General features: G+C 39.0%; 1 protein-coding gene across 1 annotated transcript in view; it reads right to left on the bottom strand.

Annotated features, from left to right (window-relative positions):
* Positions 1–5,197: 5,197 nt before the first annotated feature.
* The window catches only part of nxph1 (neurexophilin 1), a 31,637-nt gene continuing 15,186 nt past the window's right edge, over positions 5,198–21,648 (bottom strand). The window contains exon 2 of the mRNA XM_084131544.1: positions 5,198–7,198. Coding sequence (XP_083987670.1) covers positions 6,434–7,198 — 765 coding nt within the window. The 3' untranslated portion in view covers positions 5,198–6,433. The remainder of the gene's footprint in view (positions 7,199–21,648) is intronic.

The following is a 21,648-nucleotide window of genomic DNA, read 5'->3' as shown; positions in this document are numbered from 1 at the left end:
TACACCACGATCCCGAGACTTCAACGTCATCATCACTTAGCTTCTGACAACTCTTTTAGTTTTTATATAAAAAAATAAAAACATTTTCCCAGAAAGTTTGAGTTAGAGTAGTTTATAAGAGCACAATTATAAGCATAATGATGCTGTAAAAGCGGACTGATCTTACATGTTCGGCGTGATGACGTTTAATTTCCCCTACATCCTATGTAGTTCCATTCAATGGCTCTGGTCCCTTTAGCCGCTTGTTACCAACCGCCTTTGGTGTAATACTGATGTATTTTATAAAACATGTGGCATTAAACATGAAAGTGTCTTGAGCTTGTGTTGACCACAGACCTTATTTTAGCCATTTAACCAAAAACCCATAAAAAATAAAAAAAAACATTGACTTCTGGACGGAACCGGAACTGCTAAAATACTAACTCGTTTCTGGGTTTTGGCCTACAAAGTGACGTCATTCCTGCGCCAGCGCCACTCTTTTTCTGTGTTGTTTCAAATCGATATGTCCCTTTCAAAGTCACTACGACTTGGTAACTGGTATCATCTATCTAGAATTCCGAGTTTCCCATTTGTAAATACTACTTCGCTTGGTCATTCGTGTTCTTGGAGCTCATAATTATGATTATTAAAACTCCACTTGAGTGGCAAAAAATCGATACCTGTTTCTTTGTAGATCTCTTCTCCATCCAGCGATGAAAACCTTGACCGTCTCGCACTTTCATCTTTCTTCTTTTTGGATCTGTCGCGTGCTGTTTGAACACTTCACGCTCTCAGAACTAGTAAAACTGCGTTCAGCTTCTGGCACGCTTTCAGAGTGCGGTTGCCCATATATAGAATGTCTTATAGAGGACACGACACGCATCTTTATTAAATATTAAAGTGAACTCATATCATATATTAAAGGAGACATATCATGCTTTTAAATTGTTCCTTTTTACATATAAATCATACATTTGTAGTCTATATAAAGCGGAACTGCAATGCTTGGGTCTGAATTCCTCATTATTATAGCTCCACAGGCCCCTTTTCTGATGCGTCTGAGAGCAACTCGTTTTGGTGCGGTCTCTTTAAATACAATTGAGACACTTCATACCCTGCCCCCTCTCCAGGTTGCAGAGGTGACACTTGGTTCAACTCCACCCCGTTCGGCCATTTTTGTAGTTTGATAGCAGAGATACGATTATCTAGCGGCACAGAAACTTTTTATTCACACGTTATTAACAAAATGTCAACAACGGAAGACTTGTCCAGCCAGCCTTACATGTTCGAGCCAGAGTCGGAGCCGGAGCGAGATGAAAATGAAGACGACGAACCTGTAGAACAACGTCTTCATATCGATGTATCTCAATGGTGTGTTACTGTATTTACACATGAAACTTTGGTCTTCCGACCTTTTACCACTGTGTCGATTTATTTTGATTAATATGTGCGAGGGAGAGAGAGCAAGACAGTGCTTAATTTGGAGACGGTGAAGTCTTGTTTACACTTTCGCCTGGCTCCGAAGAGAGAGTGCGCGTGCGACCGGGTCTCTCTCTCTGCTCGTTCTTTCAGTTAAACATGCGCCCGCCCTGTTCATCTACATTAGACGGTGTAATGAAGCGTGTGGGTTACTACATCCAACAACCGAACATTTGAACTTACCCTCTCGTAACTTCTGCATCCTTTAGCTTGGACTACAAAATTGCAGCGAGAAATAAAAATGGCGGATTGCTCGAAGTGTTGGGCCGGAAGTCAGTGTCCTTATTTGGCAGTTCCGCTGCAAATACTGTGACGTAATAGTTCAAAAAACGTCATAGAGAACAGAAGAATCGGAACAGGTTGAAAAATATGACCAAAACAGAATATAAAGATATCAACGAAGCACCTGAAGAGAATAATTTCAACTTTTCTGTACTTCTAAACACTCCAAATATACAACAAAATGCATTTAAGGGCTAAAAAAGTGGATTTAGCATGATATGTCCCCTTTAAAGTGAAACAAGTGCTTTCCTTTGACCACATGATACACTGTGAACAAGGATGTAATTTAACAGTGGTGATGTGGAAAATCTGCAGTACATTCACAATTAAATGTTTTAGTCCTAGTTCTACAAGCTTACCATAACAATTAAAATGTTTACATTTTAATGACATTTATTTAGTGGCTAAATAATAATCCTTGTATTAATTTGCACATTTACTGTAAATAGCTAAGATAAAAGTAGGCCTATAGCTAATTCATGAGTAGTTTCATTGTGAATAAAAAAGAGCAACTGATTTTGTGTTGAAGTTTTATTCACAAATGAGAAGTCCACACGTACCAAATGTGGGCCGGATCTGGGCTGACACTATGTTGCTGTCTGGGTTCTGACCTCCAAAATTTTATCATTTCATTCCATTAAATGTATTTTAATCTGTCTTTCTGGAACTAAGTGCCCAGTAGGTGATGTGTAAATGTAGGCCAGGATGTTGACATAATAATACGTCATAAAGTAGCATGAAGCGCAGAACAACTTGTTTCTGCAGTCAAATTTTATTTTTTATCATTTGTTTTTTGGAAGAAGTTTTCTGAAATGTCTGGCATGTTCTAATAGCACAATGAAATTTGTGCAGGTGAAATGTTTAAAAATAGAAACATCCAATAAATTCCACAAGGAAGCAAATTGCAAGCTAATTCAGAACCCTGGTGCACGTGGCCCTGTGATATTGTCTGGTAATTAATGATCACTTTTATAGTTGTAGTACAATGTCCAGAGAAGCAGAAGGTGATTGAAACAAAGCTGGAAATATCAGTGGTGTTTGAAAATGTTGTATTGTGTCTCAAATGACACCTTCATGCATAATGCCTAATGTGGCGTGCTAACCTTCTGGCTGCTGGAGAGGGAGATGAATCCAGACAGCATGCAGAAATGGTAATGGAGGTGCTTTAGCAAAGGTTACCATCTCTCCACAGACCCAGCCCGGGCCGCTCCCTCACCTTCTTGTGCAAAAATCAAAGGAAATGTTACATCTGAATAAGCTGTAAATGCACAGAAAGTTCACATGGATGACCCGCAGTGCTGCAATGAAAGCCGGGGATGCATTTTGGTAGAGAACCCTGAATGTGTTTTCAGCCATAAAATGTGTTTTGATTCGTCATTAGGAGTGTGGAGACTCATAAATTGTGCTCAAAAATGTTTTATCTTTAAAAGCTAGTAGACTATTTTTTTTTTTTATGTAAGACATTCTTCTATCCTAATGGCCCATTTTTCATGTTCTTTCCGAACATTTAATAAACAAAAAATTCCAGCGCTGTCCTGAAATGCCCCCCTCCAGCCATTTAGAAGTGTGAGGTGGAAATGTGCCCACCGCTGTAGCAAACTTTCAGGAAATGATGAGTAACACTTTTAAGGAGGAGAAGTAATGGCGCACTCGCTCTCACAGTAGCGGAGATTCAGGAGTGATTAATGAAAACAAATTTTTCATGGCAATTAAAATGATTAAAGCCGGAGGGCCTTTTTGCTGTTAGCCTGAATTGCTCTAGGAACAAGGCGGCAACAAAGCTACGAACCAAAATTGCATTAGTAGTGGAGGAGAACTGTATTAAAATGCAAATGTACAGCTGTTAATAGTTCTTCAAAAACCAATAATCCCCCACAGTCAGTCATGTGTCAGAATGGTTAATGGAAAAATATCCCAGAGGCACACAGGGTCCTTTTCCATTCCGCTTCTGATTAAAACAGAAATTCTGCAGAGGCAAAAGCAGAGCTCGGAGTGGGATGGGATTGGCTGGGATGGCTTAATGTTGGGCAGGAGACCAAAACCCATTGTTGGGAATTTCCCTGACTTTAAGGCACGCTTTGTCCCCCCTGGGACGGCTGTGAAGTGCTAAGCAGGGAAAGAAAGCTGCTAAATCTGATCTGGAGGTATTAAAGCTATTTATCATGAAGTTGTTTAGCGTATAATCTGTATTGAGCAACATCTGAGTTAAATACACATGATAGTCAGGCCCCTCCATGCGGCGGAAACGGGTTCAGCCAAAGGAAGGGGAGGGTGCGGCTGTGGGCGTCATAATTGAATAAATACTGCGTTTGGTTATTCTGTCACTTAATTATGATTCTGCTGCAGGTTGTGTTATAGAGATCGAAGTGTTCTGACCCACCAGAGGGAGAAATGCCGTTCTGTCTCTCATTCCTGCGCAGGAGGGGAGCTACCAATGGACCAAACAAGTTGATTAAGAACATTATCATTTATTAGGTTTTGAGAAACCAGCCAAACATATAATGATCTCTCTCTCTCTCTCTCTCTCTCTCTCTCTCTACATATATATATGTATATTAGATATATAAGTCTAGTGGTTTTCAGTCACAGCAAAACAACTTATAAGGCCTGTAAAAAATCATAAAGCAGTGAAAAAATACCATAACTGTGTATTTGATGCACTGAAATACTGCTTTAATGCTTAACTTTGTATATTAAACAACATACAGCAAAGCCAAAGATAAGGAAGGAAGGAAGGAAGGAGACAGACAGAGTCTATAGATAGATAGATAGATAGATAGATAGATAGAGATAGATAGATGCCCTAACAATGCAAAACCTCATCTCTTAGGATAATTAGAAAGAGTAAATTTAAGGCAAACTTCAGACAGCTCCAAAATGAGCCTGTCTGTAAAACCCCTGTAGACAGGCGATGAAGACATAAACCTAGCGCCCTCTTTAATTACTGATAAGTTGTGAGCCAGCTAAACTCAGTGGATTGTTCCCGCCGGAGGCCCTAATCACTTTACAGCGGACCGCTGATCCTAACTGCTGCAATGGAGTGTTTTGTGGCAGTCCCTGCTCCTGAAACCCACACTATCGGTCTGCCGCTCTCACCATCTCCACTTCCTGCCACTGAGATATACTGGATCTGCAAATGAAAGATCTCCCTTCTCAGTAGACTATACCAAACCTTGTGGCAACAAGGGTATAAAGTTCTTCTTTTGAGCTTGACTATTTCACAGTCATAACTTAAATTTCATTAGCGTACTGTTTTCACAGAAAAAAAAAGAGAAAAATGTTATATGTAATATGACCCCTTAAACTGCATATTACTTCTGACCTTTAGGACTAGTTTTTCATGAAATTGTATGTACATTCAGTAATGGGGAACTTTTAAGGCAAGCATATAGAAAAAACCCCCCATGATTTTCATAGAACATTCTGAGTAACACACAATAACAAAGACTTCACCTGATAAAACTTTCAGTATTTTATTCATTTGTACATCTCCATCCCCTTGTTCCCCCCTGAAAGTAAACATGATCATACAGATGATAAGTACTTCTAATATATATTTTTTGACAGTTTTACAGCCCCTGTACAAGAGCATGGATTTCATGGAGTTCACATCTACATCAGCAACATCAGTTTCTTTGTCCGAGGAACCGAGAACAAGCATATATGGAATGGGGTGCTGAGAGAGAGAGAGAGAGAGAGAGAGAGAGAGAGAGAGAGAGAGAGAGAGAGAGAGAGAGAGAGAGAGAGAGAGAGAGAGAGAGAGAGAGAGAGAGAGAGAGAGAGAGAGAGAGAGGCTTTGGGTTAACAGACAATGAATGAAGGCATATACAGAAGCAGCTCCATCAGGATCAACTATGTACAATACAAACCAATCATACAAATTAGGCTCTAGGATATAGAATTCATTACATTACAGTGTATTATAAGTGACAATGAGCAAGCCCTCCAACCATTTCTGGATTCCTGGAACTACAGGAGATAGCTTGGGCTGAACAATCCGCAATTTATACAGTACAGCTTCTTTGTAATAGGTAGAAAACATGCCTGTAGTTAAGGCCTGTTCATAACCAGCAGAACAAAGCCATTCTCCTCATCTTTGGGCCTTTGGGCTGGGAGGAATTACTCAAGAACGTATAGGGACTCCAGGGGTGTTCAAAAGTTTGCAGGTGGAGGGAACATTGAGATTCTGGTCACGAATAATTCTCCAGTGAGGCGAACTACCATCTAAAAATAAATGTCCTACTGTATCTACACCCTTGTGGCCTCTTGGCAGTTCTAAGAAACATATATGTACTTGTACAAATTAACTAATTAAACAAATATTCTGAGAAACCAAACACTTACACATTTCTAAATTAAAACGGAACATTACAGGACAGAATCATGAGTTTACATGGTCATACAAGCAACACCCCAGTGGTCAAATAATATCCTAATAACATTAAAATATATAAACAATAAATTAATAATAATAATAAGTGCAGTAACTTAAAGGATACCAATTGATCAAACAAAAGCACTCAAATGAAAGTGCAAACAGCCAAATTCTTCTCTTGTCAAGTTGTTTTATTAGATCCGGGCCATGAAAGCATGGTATGGACGGTACGGGGAACATGTATTTGTTGTGGATGGGGAGAGAGCTCCATCCTTTGCCTCTCGTTGTCCTTCATGTAGGTGATGTCAGCAGCTGCCTTCAGCCAGAGGGGAAGTAAGGAGTATCACTATGGTAGTTATAATCTGGGCAGACTTTCTGCACTAGCTTGTAGTCGGTGCTGTAGAAGGAGATGTAAATGCAAATGACTTTGAAGGGCTTCGAGCAGAGCCAGGACACGTGGCTTTGCGTCTGCTCCTGGTAACATGTCTTGGACGGGTCGAAGTTGCAGAGCGTGTTTTTGGAGCCCCTCTCCACCTTCTCGTACTCGATGCGGCAGTTGAAGGACTTGGAATCCTTGGCGTCGATGACCGACTGCTGGGCCGACAAGTCAAACTCGACGATTTTGGTGGGCGGGACCAGGCTGACGGACACATTGCCCTGGCCTGTGGAGTTATGGCGGAAGTAGACGCTGAAGGTGCCGTTGCCGTGATCGACGATCTTGCCTGTGATCAAGAGGTTGAGTTTGACCGTTTTGATGTTAGAGTGGAAATCTCCCCAGCCGAACATTTTCTTGAACTTGCCCGTCTTTACCATCGGCCGCCGTTTGGCTCGAGGCCTAGAGTCCTGCAGGTCCGTGGTATTCCTCAGCCAGTCCCACAGGTCCTGCTCTGAGTAAGGCTCTGGAGTGTCATAGTGCAGGTCCAGGGCTGTTGCGTTTTCCTTCCCATGGAGAGTCTGTGATAGAAGTCGACTGATGGACAAGTCCTTACTGCTTTCTGTCCATATATGCTTTAGTGTCGACTTGGGGCTCCCTGATTTGAGCAGCTCCGACTTCCCCGGGATAGAACCGTGGGCAGTTGAAACCTAAGAAAGCAAGATGGAGAGGACATTATTGAGCCGTCTTAACCTTAAAGAGCTACAGAAGACGTATAATGCAAAGCAAGTGAGCATTTCATCCCGTGCCGCTTGACAGGAAAAAGGAATTAAGAGGATATTACTCTTGATTCGGGAGATATTGACCCCCTCACCCCCCCACAATCATGTAGTCTCCTACTCAACAGACAGATCAAATGGATTAGGATGAAGAGGGGAAAAAGATAATCGATCAAGCCCGCAAGCTTCAATTTGCAACGTTGTTAGCTGACAGGAGCCATCAGGGAATTAGAACAAAGCCAGGCGAATGAGGAAAAGAATACAGCGATCAAACTCGTCACGTCGTGCGGTTGGGGAGGGTATCTCTGCCAGCCCTCCCTGATAATACCGGTGACTATTCTTTGAGTAAAGAGCAGACTATTAACCAGCCAGTGCTCCTTGAATTGATGATTGATGAACCACTGGGTTCTCTCCATTTAGTGCAGATGAGTGGAATTAGGTCCATACAGGGCCTGGCGGAGCGCTGTGACATTGATTGCCTGATTTCTACTGTAAGACCTGACAGCAGATCCGTCTTGCGGTGGTTTTTGCATCTCGAGGGCTACCCCTGGGATCGATAGTTAGAAAATAAGGTCTCGCTACCAATCTGCCCGACCCTTCGGACAAAATTGCCTCACAGCACATGCAAAGCGTGAGGGCGATGCAGGTCCATTTTAAACACAGCGCTGGGTGGGAGCGAGGCCACGTGGCTCACTTAAGGATTTCACATTGCGAACCTGAAAGGTAATCAATATGTGTCTTGAAGGGTGGTTCAAAATGCAAATTAAGAGAAGTTTAACTTAAAAACTTGGGACTCAGTTAAAAACTGCTCATGCTCAGTACTCACATAAAATGTTTTTATTTATTTTTATTTTTTTAATAAATGAATAAAAGCACTCAACTCAACATTCACCTGACAAGCATCCACACTAGTGATGAAGAACCTTTGGAGGAGAGTTCAGATATGAAATTAAGGAACATTACTCTTCCTCATGTATGGAATAAGAGGCCTCGCCCTGTGCTAAATGAGAGTAATATGTTTTACACTCTGGGTGCATGATTAAAGACAGAGTTATTATTTATTAATGGTTGATTGCTAAAGGGGCAATACAAACATTCCAAGGCTGAACAAGTTTCAAGGAGCTATTTGTGTGAAGTTCAGTGCAGCCTGACCGACTGGGAGGGCACTTGCATTAATAAATGGATCTTTATAGAGCTTGTTTTAACAAAATGTTGAGGGGAAAAACTTGTATTCATGTTTATGTATTCATCATCCAATGCATTATACGCTTTGTAACATACAGACAGGATACAGTCAGCTAGTAAAAAAAATAATAATAATAATAATATAATGGTTTTCTAATGTAATTCAGTTATCTGTACTTTATTTTTATATTTTATATTTATTTCTCATTTTTATTCTTTATTTTTACAGTTACTATTCTGTGACACTCATTCAGTATGTTTTTTGCAAAGTTTTTACACAGAGTGATCACAATGTCTTGTACCACCCTGAAGGGATTTATTTGTGATAATGACTGATTAACCTGCTTATTATAAAGCTCTTACATTAATTTTAAAACAAAAAGCCAGTTAAATGTTTTTTTTATGAACACTTTTTGTTATTCTGGGTGAAACTCAATGACAGAAGTGGTCTAAATATATAAAAAAAATTGGAAGTCTCAGGCCCAAAAAATGTTCATACAATCATTACATTCGGTCCGAATGCAATGATTGGATGTACAACCTGCCTGTCAGCGTATTTATTTTCATACCACTGCGCACCCTGCTCACGCAGACATCATATGTCATCAGCGCATTCAATAAGGCTATGGACAGTTGTAGACAGTCGCTGAGCACCGCAAACAAACAGCAGACATTTTTTACAGTTCCTCCTGAACCAAAACATAAGCTTATACTGCATTCATGCCATGTCGCGAACGTAATTTAGAGATGGCAACCTGTGACGTTCTACTCGGAGCTGTTCACGTCCTCAGACTCAGATTTATGCGATTCTATTTTAACACTATCAAAGTCTAAATGAATCTGCAGAAGTCAGGTGGTACAAGTAAGAGCTCTTTAAGTTGTTTACATTCATTATTATTGTAATGTTATGTGCTTTGAGACATGAGGTAATTTTAAGCCGTCTCTCGTGACGCTTTGCTGAATCTGCTCTGGCTGTGCACGTTCATGTGTTTTGGAGGAGGCATGGGTTTGGAGACAATCTGAAGGGAGGATGCAAGGGATCTCATTCTTTCAAAGCTAGCTTGTTATTGCTAGCCTCCCCGAAATTGCCTAACCTACCTTTAAAAGGTAAATCTAAATACTTGCATTCAACAACTGCAAAACAGGCCTGGCTTAAGTGTCCAACTCTTTGCCTATGGCTAGTCTGTGTCTGTCCACCTCTGGCGACCTTAAAAAGCTCACACGTGGACAGCACAAACACCAAAACACTGGCCAGGAGTCAGTTCTCCGGGGCATAACGCCTGCACACATAGCGGATGTCTGAATGCAAGCCTCGGTCTGTCCAGTCTGTCTTGCCATGATGGGCTTGGATCCAGCCCGACTGCTGGAGCTTTACAGAGCCAGCTGCAGCGCTCACCTGAGGCAACAGTGCATCTGGTAAACACATTCGAGGGGGAGTCACGGCCAAGGCCTTCCCACCTCACCCACTGACAGCCGGCCAGCCAGGCACAAACAGCTGGACTCCCCCAGGCACTGCACAGCGTCAGGTCAGCAAGAGCAGCGTGTGTACATGAATCTGTGTGCCTGGTGTGAGTCTTAATGAGTCTGCCTGCTTTAAAAACTTCAAGTTAGACAGAATGGATCATATTGGCTACTTTATCCCAACAGCAAGCCAAACAACATAAAACGTTATAAAAATGAAAAGGCTTTTACAAATGCAAAAACCATACAGTAGTCAGGACATATTGTTCATTACAACTGGGGATGTGTAAAATGACATTTTAAAAATCAACCACTTAGTGGGTTCAGTGAATGGCTATTTTGGACACAGCATCTAAAAAACACAAAAGCTATGGTGGGACACTCAAAAAAACAATGCAATATGTGATACAATAGCCAAATATGTAGTGCTGTTTTAAAGGGGATGAATTTATGATGTAATTTATGATTTAAAGGTCCCGTTCTTCGTGATCCCATGTTTCAAACTTTAGTTAGTGTGTAATGTTGTTGTTAGAGTATAAATAATATCTGTAAAATTATAAAGCTCAAAGTTCAATGCCAAGCGAGATATTTTATTTAACAGAAGACACCTACAGCGAACGGCCCGTTTGGACTACATCCCTCTACTTCCTTCTTTAATGACGTCAGTAGAACAGTTTTTTGACTAACCTCCGCCCACAGGAATACACAAAAAGGGGGGCGTGGTCTTGTTGCGCTCCCACGGAGAAGAAGAAGAGTTGCGTTTGTAGAGTGTGTTTGTCGCCATGTCGTCGAGACGCTGTTATTTTCATCCCGAGTCAAATCACCTTTGTTTGGCCTTCCCTGAGCGCATGCATCTCCACGTTATGGTAAGAGGCGTGACCTTTCCGGGCAACGTGCGCTAAGCTGCTGTCGAATCACAACACAGGAACCGCTGGCACAATCAGAACTCGTTACGTATTTTCTGAAGGAGGGACTACATAGAACAAGGAAGTCATCAGCCCGTTCAAAGGACAGTGAAAACAGCGGTATACAGATAAGTATAAATACCAGATTTATACAGATAAGTAAATTGTGTGAAAAATACTGTGTTTTTTTACACGTGAAACATGAACGCATGTTATATTGCACACTGTAAACACAATCAAAGCTTCAAAAACACACGAAAAACGGGACCTTTAAAATGTAACATTTCCCAGAGGGTTTTATTGTGCAAATATTCAGCAATACTCAGTGCAAATAACAGTTAAAGCACAGCATGTTGTCAGCACGCTCATTAAAGCACCAATACCAAAATATATAATAAATAGAATATAATATTAGATTATTATTTCATATATAATTCTAAAAAAATGTAAAAGAAAAAAAAAAATGCCGAAAAGTCACATGTGAGTAACTTACCAAATATTTTAATTATAAACAGTCATGTACAGAATGGTGTGGCAAATTATAAAAGAAAAAGTCTGAAGACTGAAAAATTCTAAATTTAGTGAGCAGTTTAATGCCACTGACCGCATTTAACCTTGAAATACATGCTCTGTGACTGCACTGCAGTCCTAACAAACGCAGAGAATCAGACCCTGCTTGCCTAACATAAGCCAGAGCTTTACATTTGGTTGTAATTAATGATAGCAGATTAAATGGAATAATTATACAGGCTAATTCTGAAAATGCAATTATGTTATTGCTGCACATTTGTGTTTCATATGAATGTTAATTTACACTAATTAAGGTATTAATATGCATCAATAAGTCAACTACAGTGTTAGTTAGCATATTATAGACACATTGATTACATCGCCAGGGCTGTTTTAGTAAGTGAAACATTACAATGTGGTTGTTCCCAGCGTTTTTGCAGGTGTACACATTTTTTAAACTGGCGCATTAAAGGAGAACATTTAAATTAACCTTTTAAAATCATAATCAGCCTCAGCTTCAGGGGGTGTCCTTTAATTTGAGGAAGAAGAAAAAAAACAGAAGAATGTGTTTTCAGTGAGTGTTATTATGAAGAATGAAAAATATTACTTATAATATATTTTTTTAAAGTTTTTCATATATAAATAATTTAAAATAAGTATTATTATTATTATAGCTATATAATTCTCATAAGTATATATTTACTTATATTTCAATTAGTGTGTGTGGTATATATATTTGATATCAATAATTTATACCTATAAACATATCAATATTATAAATTTAAATTAAACATACTTTTCTAATAAAATTTTATTTTAGTTATATATAACCCAAGATAAATTTCCACACTTATAGAGAGTAAGTGCACTTGCTGTGTGAAGCAACTTCCTTTCAGAGTCATACTATGTCTTTGATAGAGTTGACGTACAAAATATTGGGTGGACTAAAGGCCTGCCAATAATGGCCACAGTTATAACAGCTTTTGTAAAGTGTCAGTAGTAAGAGAATGAGCAGAGCAAGCAGATATAACCCTGAGTAGAGAAAGAATGTCCTCAGCTGTGACCCTGACTGCGCATTCCACCACTTACCTTTATGCTACAGAAATACAATAAATGTAGAGTGAAAGGAGAATTACAAAAAAATGAATAAAGGATCATAACGTCCACCTGAGATAAATGTTCCAGAGAAAACACGGTCCTTATCAATAGAACCGCTATGTCGAGGCCAAAACCTCCACTGTGCAAAACAATAGGCCATAAAACTGTTCAGCGGATCATTCCGGTACCTCACTTTAACAATCTCCCAAACAACATTTACAGCCTAGCTGATGAGATAAAACAGTGCATATCTTCTTCCTCCTCAGCAATTCGCTGCCATCCACAACCTAGACACTTAAACAAGGCGCTTCACGCTGCGGCCGTCCTGAGAGAAATGAAAAGGAAAGGCAAAAATGAAGATGGATTTCAACTAAATCCACTTCTGCTAACAAAGCACTCGCAGGCTCTTCTAACACCCCCCTTCCTTGCTGCCTGCTGCGTGCGTTTGGTTTGTAGGAGTACGAGGCATTGCACGGGCCCATTAGCGACATAACTAAGCACTGTGCTTTAGGATGGGCCGCTGGGGCAGAGACACGCTTGCTGCAAGAGTTGGACAGCTGCTAAGCAGCCATGGAATATCAGACTGTGACCATGCACTAGAACTGCCTAATGGTGTCATAAGAAGGCCGTTAGACGCACCATTAAAGCAGGCTGTCACGCTCGTTGTGTATAGCAGCCAGTGTGTGTTTGTAACAATGACCGTGGACTCCCCTGATACACTGTCAAGTAGGTATTGCAACAGAAGTGTAACACAAAGGCCGTACAGAAACCGATAGTACAAGATGCATTTTCTGCATTTACGAACGTAATTACAAAACAACCAAATGAGAATATTAAAATGCATGACAGAATCTCATATCTAACACACATTCACGAAGCAGCAGAAAATGATCAGCAGTTCTAGTTCTTAGGGGCCATTTACACAAAATGTGTTCTTGCATTTAAAAACGTGAGACGCTGCGCAGAGGAATGGAAAATGACACATTTTTAAAAGTTAAACTACATTTACATGGCGCTACAAAAATACAACTCTCGAGACGAGAGTTGAAAGAGCAGACACACAGCACAATGCTCAACAATGTTCATCTAGTGTAGATTTACATTGGTAATCTATTAAAAGCGCCATAAAGTGGAATGTAAAACATGTTCTGTGTGAACCGGCCCTATGGTTTTCATTCACACAGAACGTTTTTTTTTTCGCATTTAAAAGGCGAGACGTTGTGTTGAAGAATGGAAAACGACATGTTTTTATCTTGACACGGTACTATAAAAACGCAAGTGAGACACTGCAACAGTCAACAAAGTTCGTCTAGCATAGATTTACATTGGTAAACTATTAAAAAGCACTATAAAGTGGAATGTAAAATGTGTTTATGCACATAGAAGGCATTTTTTGCATTTAAAAGGCGAGACATTGCGCTGAGGAATGGAAAACGATAAGTTTTCAAAAGATGAACTTCATTTAACTCGATATGGAGCTATAAAAACACGACACTCGCGCTCGAGATGCCCGAAAGAGAAGCGAGACACTGCGTAATGATCAATAACGTTCGTCTAGTGTGGATTTGCATTGGTAAACTTAAAAAGTTTAAGTTAGCACAGAGCAGCTGTTAAACACACCCATCTAGTGCATGTTTGCATAGAAAAACAATGGAAAAATAGCACAGTGGAATGCAAAAATGCATTCTGTGTGAACGGTGTCAATTTTCAGGATTCACAGACGTGTTTTAGGTAAACTGTGTGAGCAGAACAGGTTTTAGATCCAGATGCTGCTGCATGACTCATAAACCCAATACACCGCTGATTAACATTTGACAGATGAATACGACACTGGAGACTTTGTGAGTCACACCTGTTCTTATAATAAATACAGCTGTCAATCCCAGACACTGATTGGGTGAACATAGTCATTTAACAGCACAATAGCTACACTGCTGCACATAACATTCAAGTTCTAACAAACCGAAAGAGCCGGTTTGTAAGATTACAGATTATATTAAATATTTCAGTCTATGAACTAGAGCTGCACGATTCTGGATAATACAAATCCAGATTCTCCCATGATTCTGAATAAACAAATTAACGAGGTTCTGACAAAATGATAATTGCTGCAGTCTATTTAATTTTTTATTTATTTATTATTATTTAAAAAGAAATCGGTTTGAATGAATGATTCAATGACTCACTCATAAAGGCTTTAGTTGTTTAATTACTGGATGAATCAGTGTTTTTTGAATGAATCTCTTAAATGAATGATTCAATGACAAATACATTTTTTTAACAGTCACGTGTCTCCACCTACTGGTGTAACGATGTAATTGATACAATCTTTATTTGAAGCATCAAATTACTTTCAAAAGGTGTTTTACTCTTATTTAGATTGCTATTGTAGACCAGTGTTCATGTATCTGAACTATAAACCTTTATCTCAATACTTTTGTTGTAACTCAGAAATAATGATACTGTGTGGTTGAAAAGCTGTTTCATACCTATACATGACAACCGCTCTCTCTGGCTCAGCGGCAGCACCAGCGCAGATCTGAATGTTTACTGTGATCGTGCTTGTCAAATGTTTAGACAGCTGAATCATTGTCATTTAGGAATAAGATCGTGTGGATGTTTGAATCGAAATCGCAATCTTTCGTGCAGCTCTACTATAAACCAACATTTTCTAACTTTATACACAATATGCAAAATGCTACAAAAGTATAGCACATTGTTCTTTTAAAATGGCACCCCAAAATGTAACAGTGAAAGTCTAACATCATCTCAATACTATTCCCACAGTTCTCTTCCTGAGCAATGCAGATTTTATTGAGCCAACTCCGCTGCTGAGCGCTGATATTTACTGTGGAAATCTTGAGACTAATGTGGCCTGAGGCTCCATAAATCAAAGTAGGCTTCCCTTTGTCAGCATCGCAGATGGCCCCGCCGCCCAATCACCCCAATTAAGAGCCGAGAAGGCGAGAGAGAAGAACACAGACGCAGCAAGACGGAAAAGTGAGCGTGTGAGAAGAGAGCGAGAGGAAGAGAGGGCACCTGTCCCGCTGTCATATTCGGGGGGCCTCCTCTGATCAGTGATTCGGGGCCTTCCTCTTAGCCACTTCAGCGCAGAATTAATGATGGCAAACAAAAGCCAGCGCGTCGCTCCTCACAGCTATTTGTGGGAGACTTCTCTCTCTACTCTTTTTCCCTCTGAACTAATCCTCAATGTCACACTTAATGAGATTTTAGGCTGGAATAATAAACTGAAGCTGTGCTGCTCTTCTCCAAATGATTTCTTCTACTCCTGTTCTTTATTTATTTATTTTCCTTTTTGGCAGACCTGGATCTATACCATGCCATTAGACACCTGCGCTAGCTACATCTGCAGCAGAAAGACGGATTGTATAGTGCATGATGGGAAGGGGCCGCTTACAAAGCATTTTTTTTTTTTTCAAAAAACGTATATAGTGATCAAAGCTATTGAATTTCAATTTAGTTTAAATCATTTGGGGTTAGGTTTCCTAGACCAATTTGAATTAATTTAATACTAATATTAATTAAAATTAATACTGGGTCTAATCCAACAAAAGAAAAAAGGATGGCTTAGATTGAAATACGAAAGCTATTGGCAGTATGTTTATTAAAAGTTTTAGTCCATCCATTTTTTGATTTAAGATTAGATTTAGATTTAACATTCCAGATTTTAGGGTTTCTTTACCTTAAAAAACAAACAAAAAAAAACAATTTAACCCTTGCATTGGACACTCATAATCCATAGGTTAGTTAAAAACATCTAAAATCTGTACATTGATTGCAGTTCTGAGTTTTCTTCTGGAAAAGAACACGTCACACACACACACACACACACAAAAAAGGGTCAAGGCCTGATTGAGTTGCACTAGTAGTTTGTTGAAATTCGCGTCATGGTAAAGGGGCGTGACATTTCCGAAATGCACTCAAAGCGGTTGACCAATCACAACACACTTGTCCAGCCAACCAATCAGAGCACATTGTGCTTTTTGGGAGGAGGGGCTTCATAGAGACAGGAACTAAACAGTGCGTTACTGGAAGAGAGGTGCTGCAGCAATGTAAAATATGTGAAAAATAAGGTGTTATTTTGAACATTCAAGCATGAAAATCTGTTCTAGTAGACCCCCCAAAAAATCAAGACTTTGTAAAATGGCATAATATGGCCTCTATAAAGGGGTGGTATAATGCCCTTTTCACAAAATGTAAAATAAGTCTTTGATGTCCCCAGAGTGTTTATGTGAAATGTTAGCTCAAAGAAACCTCACAGATATTTTTATATAGCATGTTAAAGTTGTCAATTTTTGAGGGTGAGCAAAAACGTACCGTTTTTGTGTCTGTTCCTTTAAATGCAAATGAGCTGCTGCTCCAAGCACAGAGGGCGGAGCTTCAGGAGCTTGTGTCCTTTTACCTCACACAGACATGCACTGAAAATTTCAAAAACGTTTTGCCTGTTATGTTCAAACCGAAGTCAGAAAGATGGAGAGACTCAAGAAGAAGTGTAGACAACATTTCTGAATGGGTGAATTTATGTAGCTTATGTGTAGTTATCTTCTAGTCTTTGATTAGCATATTCTGTCTTGATAATCTATAAATCACGTTTCCGGGGGCGGGGTTTATGTAAATTTTAGGGTTAGTGATGTCACTAACCCAGGAGGAATGTTGTGTAGTCCTTACCAGCCGTTTGTTGTAGTTTTTAAAGCAATTTCTTTAAAAGAAAATATATCCCTTTTCTTTGAACTTTGAGCGTTGTAACTTTGCAGATGTTGTTTATGCTCAAACAGCAACATTACACACTAACTAAAGTTAGAAAAATGAAATCATATTCAACAACCCCTTTAAAAAGACAACACAAATGCATTAATAGTATAGATGCAAACACACACAGAAAAGAGAAGCCCTACGTCTAAGCGGAACAAGAGGCTTCACATTTCAGGAAATGTGTTTTTTTGTAGTGCCAAGAGTATTTATACGTGTGTGTTTTGTCCTTTTGGTTGAAGTGGTAGGAGAGTTCAAGAGTCAGGTAAAGAGGAATGCTCTCCAGGGAGGATGCCATCATAATGCACGCTCGTCGCTCAAAATCAAATTAAGCCTGTAATCCAATAAACTGCCATTTCTGCTGCAAGTGACCCCACAGGACCTCATTTCAAATCCGTGACAAGCTTTAATCAATATGATTTAGTGGTTGAGGACACAAATAATTCAGCCGAGGAGAAACGAAGCGCTGTTCTGCCACTGTCTCTACACTGGAAATCTGCAGCTGAGTTTTATAGACGGCCTGTGGAGTGTTACAGTGCCGCATTGATTTGTGGATGCAATGTGAAATGGAGAGAGATGCAAGGGAAAAGACAGGAGCTGCTATGAGAACCCCTCAAGGAGCATTTAACTGAAAGTCAGAGATCAATATGCACATGTCCATCGTAGCGGGCCATTGACAGGGCTACTTACGGGTTACAGTATCCGCCATTGCCACTTTAACCTGCCGACAGGCTCTTTGCTTCCTGATAAAAACAGCCCGGTTTCATCTCACGCTCATCTGTTTGGTGACAGGTAAACCAGAAGCAATCATATCTAGATAATGCTATACTGGCTTCGCTGATAGAAGGCTGATGCTTTATTTGCCCATGTAAACATTATGAATACACAATGCAATCATTGCTGTTTGGGCTGGATTTGTATGATTTTCATTTTTCTTTTTTTTTCTTTTTTTCACTGTGCTCTGAACAAAATGATTAAAATTGAAATGAACAGCAAACAACGGGATGCGCATTTGAGCCTGGATTCCCCTGTCACTTTGATTTGTGTTGTTTTGTGCACTGGATGTATACAATGAATGCAAAATTGTATGAAAAAGGTTTTATTTTTTAAGCTGGAGTTTAAATATATGCTTAATCATAGAAATGTGGCTGCAAAGGCCAGACAAATAACAGTATTTGACAATTAAATGTAAAATAAACACTGATCAGGACCACGGCACTAAGCAGAGGGATCTTGTATCATCTTAATGGAGTTTTGTTTGCAATAATGACCCTCTGACTATGGATTATTACATGATTGCTTACTGAGACACAGTGATGAAATAAAATAATTTTAGACGGGAAGAAAATTTGTATTTCAATGCACGTGGATGAAAGTCCTGACGCAAATAGGCCTGTGTTTCGAATCCGCCTTTTGCAGAGAAACTCGCTCTACTCCCTTTTCCCATCACATATCAGATAAGGAAAGACATTTATCTTCAATAAAAATGAAGAAAATATTCGAAAAGTGGAAATAATGCTTCTCACGTGTGTTTAATATGAAAGTGTTTAGGGTTAGGGGTACTGTAGGGAGGGCTTTATTATCCCAATAGGGCGACATCCATTTAATAATTTTAATAAATATAATAATGTACACTGTATATTATTATTGCATACTGTGTAATGTGCAACAACACTGAGGTGCAATTAGTATCTGCCACTGTTTACTACTAATACTGCTATTTTTACATACTGTAGTGTAAATAAAATCCATCGCTATTTTCACTTAGTGTAAATAGCATCTATCGCTAAGAAAATATGCTATTTTCACTCAGTGTAAATATAATTTATTGCTATTTACACAGTGTATCGGTGTAGGAAATTGGTTTCCAGGGATAACGGTCAAATACACTGTTTAATGTTTATGAATTAAGGCCTGTTCAAAAGAACAATAACTATAAAGATAACCATTTTATTCCACATCAGCGCACAATAACGACATGTTTATTATTGCATGCACATTGCAGTTATGTCATCTGCCGTTCATCAAGCTTTTTAAAGTTCAGGTGGATTCTGATTGGCTGTAAATGTTCAAATAATGTTTAAATGGTTAATGTTTAAATAAATTGTAGTAAACTATTTAAGCAAAATTTTAGAAGATTATACAATAAAAAAATAAAAAAAAAAAAAAAATAACTTTTTTCAACTACATTTTATTTTTGACTTTTCAAAGCAATATTAGGACCTTATCAGTGCTTCTAAAAGACCAAATAGAAAAAATAAATAAATAATGAGAATTCATTATGCCAAAGCAGGCTCAGAAATTACATCAGCATATGACCAACATCTGCAAAGAGGAACACCAACCAATAATAGAGTTGCTGCCTTAATTTTTTAAGTACAATCAACTCATTTGTATGACATTTAAGTCATTTAAACTTAAATTATATTAAACTGACTTAAAATTATTTGAATCTTGTATAACTTAGAATAAAAAAGTTGAAAATTGCTTAACTTATTTTTTTACATTGCTTTAACTCATCAAAATAAGTTGTGATAACTTATTTATCATATTCTTTTTTACAGTGTACTGGTGGTTATATTTAGCACAAATGTATTGCATTAGAAATGATTTCAGTATCACTGTAGCCCTGTCTGAAATCTGGAAATGTCTTGGGTCTAAGATCAGAACAAGAAAAGTTAAATGGCATTAGGAATCATCTTCCACGCTATTTTCGACATGCTTTCCTGCAGAGTTTACATCTGGAGAAATTCTACGGTTGCTTCAACCCACAACGTCTGCTGTCAGCTTGTAAAACATGGTGGGGGATCTGTAATGATACGAGCAACCATCTCACGACAGTGATTAGATCCAAAGATTGCTGTGCATGCTCTTAAAACGCCTAAGGAATATAGGCAGTTTAATAGGACCAGGTGCACCCTGTTGTGCAAACACCGTTTTCACATAAAAAATCCCATATTCTAAGATGATAATACCCATACAGTATATTCTCAAGAGCAGTCTTTTGAACACCGGGATTGAGTCAAATGCCTTGCCTTCCCAATCACCAGATCTAAATATCAGTGAGCTTTTAAAGGAAGTTCAAGAGCGTAAAAGTGCAAGATTCACTCCGTCCCTCAAAGAACTAACTTTTCTCATTGATTAATGACTCAATATCTCACCGCATACTTCAGTACTTATATGATACCTCTAAAAAGAAGACCGAAGCTGTCCTTGAGGCGAAAGCTGGACTTACTCCTTATTAGGTCCTTGATATTGATCGATTGCTCAATGTCTCGGTTATTTTGTCTGTGGCCTGTGGTTACAACATGGAAATGAGGGCCGAGACACAGGACAACTTTCCTTTCACTTCAGATCAATTGTAAAAGCTCCAGTCACTGCGATTGTATAGAAGTTTTATACTGACTACATATTATGATGTAATCAAAACTAGGTCCTTCATGCAGATTTATTTAATTGTTCGCACTTGTAATTACCATCTATTTTAATTAATTTGAACATAAAATATTATTTGAGTCTCTGGCACTTAATTTGTTTTTGAAAAGAGATGAGAGCGAATGTTCTCCAGAAAGATTAATATTTAATTCATCATATAAAAGAAGTACTGGGGGTAAAAGCAAATATACAAGGTGCTTGGTTAAAGAGAAACAAATAATCTATAAACGCATTAGTGATAAATATTTAGCAATGTCTGGTAGACACATCCCCCCCCCCAAAAAAAAAACGTGCTAATGAAATTTCCTGAGACGCTGAGCTTATCACTTCCCTTCAATTACCCTTCACCAAATTGCTTTCCATTCAAGGCATGTTGCCCGATTGCACTTCTTTAAAAAGAGCACAGCCTAAAGTTCATTTTCAACAGCGTGAAGACAGACTCTAGAGTACCTGACTGCATATGAGCTCTGGTTCATTGACATAGAGAGCATGAAATACTTCATCTTGAAGCGTCCTGAAATGCAAGACACATGAGAGGCTTCGGGCTAAACTAACTACACAAACATCTACGCATACACAAACTCCCGAATATCGTTCACATACATTTCATGCACAGCTGCATCACGCACTTTTCTGAAAGGAAACTTGAAAGGAATTAACAGCTTATTGTTCCATTACCTTTTGCCTTTTATGTAAGTTTTGAGATTGGCAACCAGGGTTGTACACCATTCAGAAATTTTCAGAAATTCCCATTCAAATTTGAATGCAAGTAAGAACAATTTAAATGAAACTGAAATGCAAAGGTTCAAATCTCAGAAACAAAACACAGGGAACTAGTCTCTCCATGACAGAGAAAGTGGTCAGTGGTTTGTTTCTTTGACCAATCTCTGATGATGCGATAAGAGATAAGAATAACTTTGGATGTCCACCAGTAGGAATTCAGTCCATAGCCTGAAAACCAACTCTCCATAATGCCACAGAGATGTTATGCTGAACCTGATAACTGATCTACATATA

This window comes from Abramis brama (assembly GCF_963993115.1).
Source record: "Abramis brama genome assembly, chromosome: 12".
NCBI lineage: Eukaryota > Metazoa > Chordata > Actinopteri > Cypriniformes > Leuciscidae > Abramis > Abramis brama.
The sequence above is the reverse complement of the archived record's forward strand: the minus strand, read 5'-3'. Positions and strand labels throughout refer to the sequence as shown.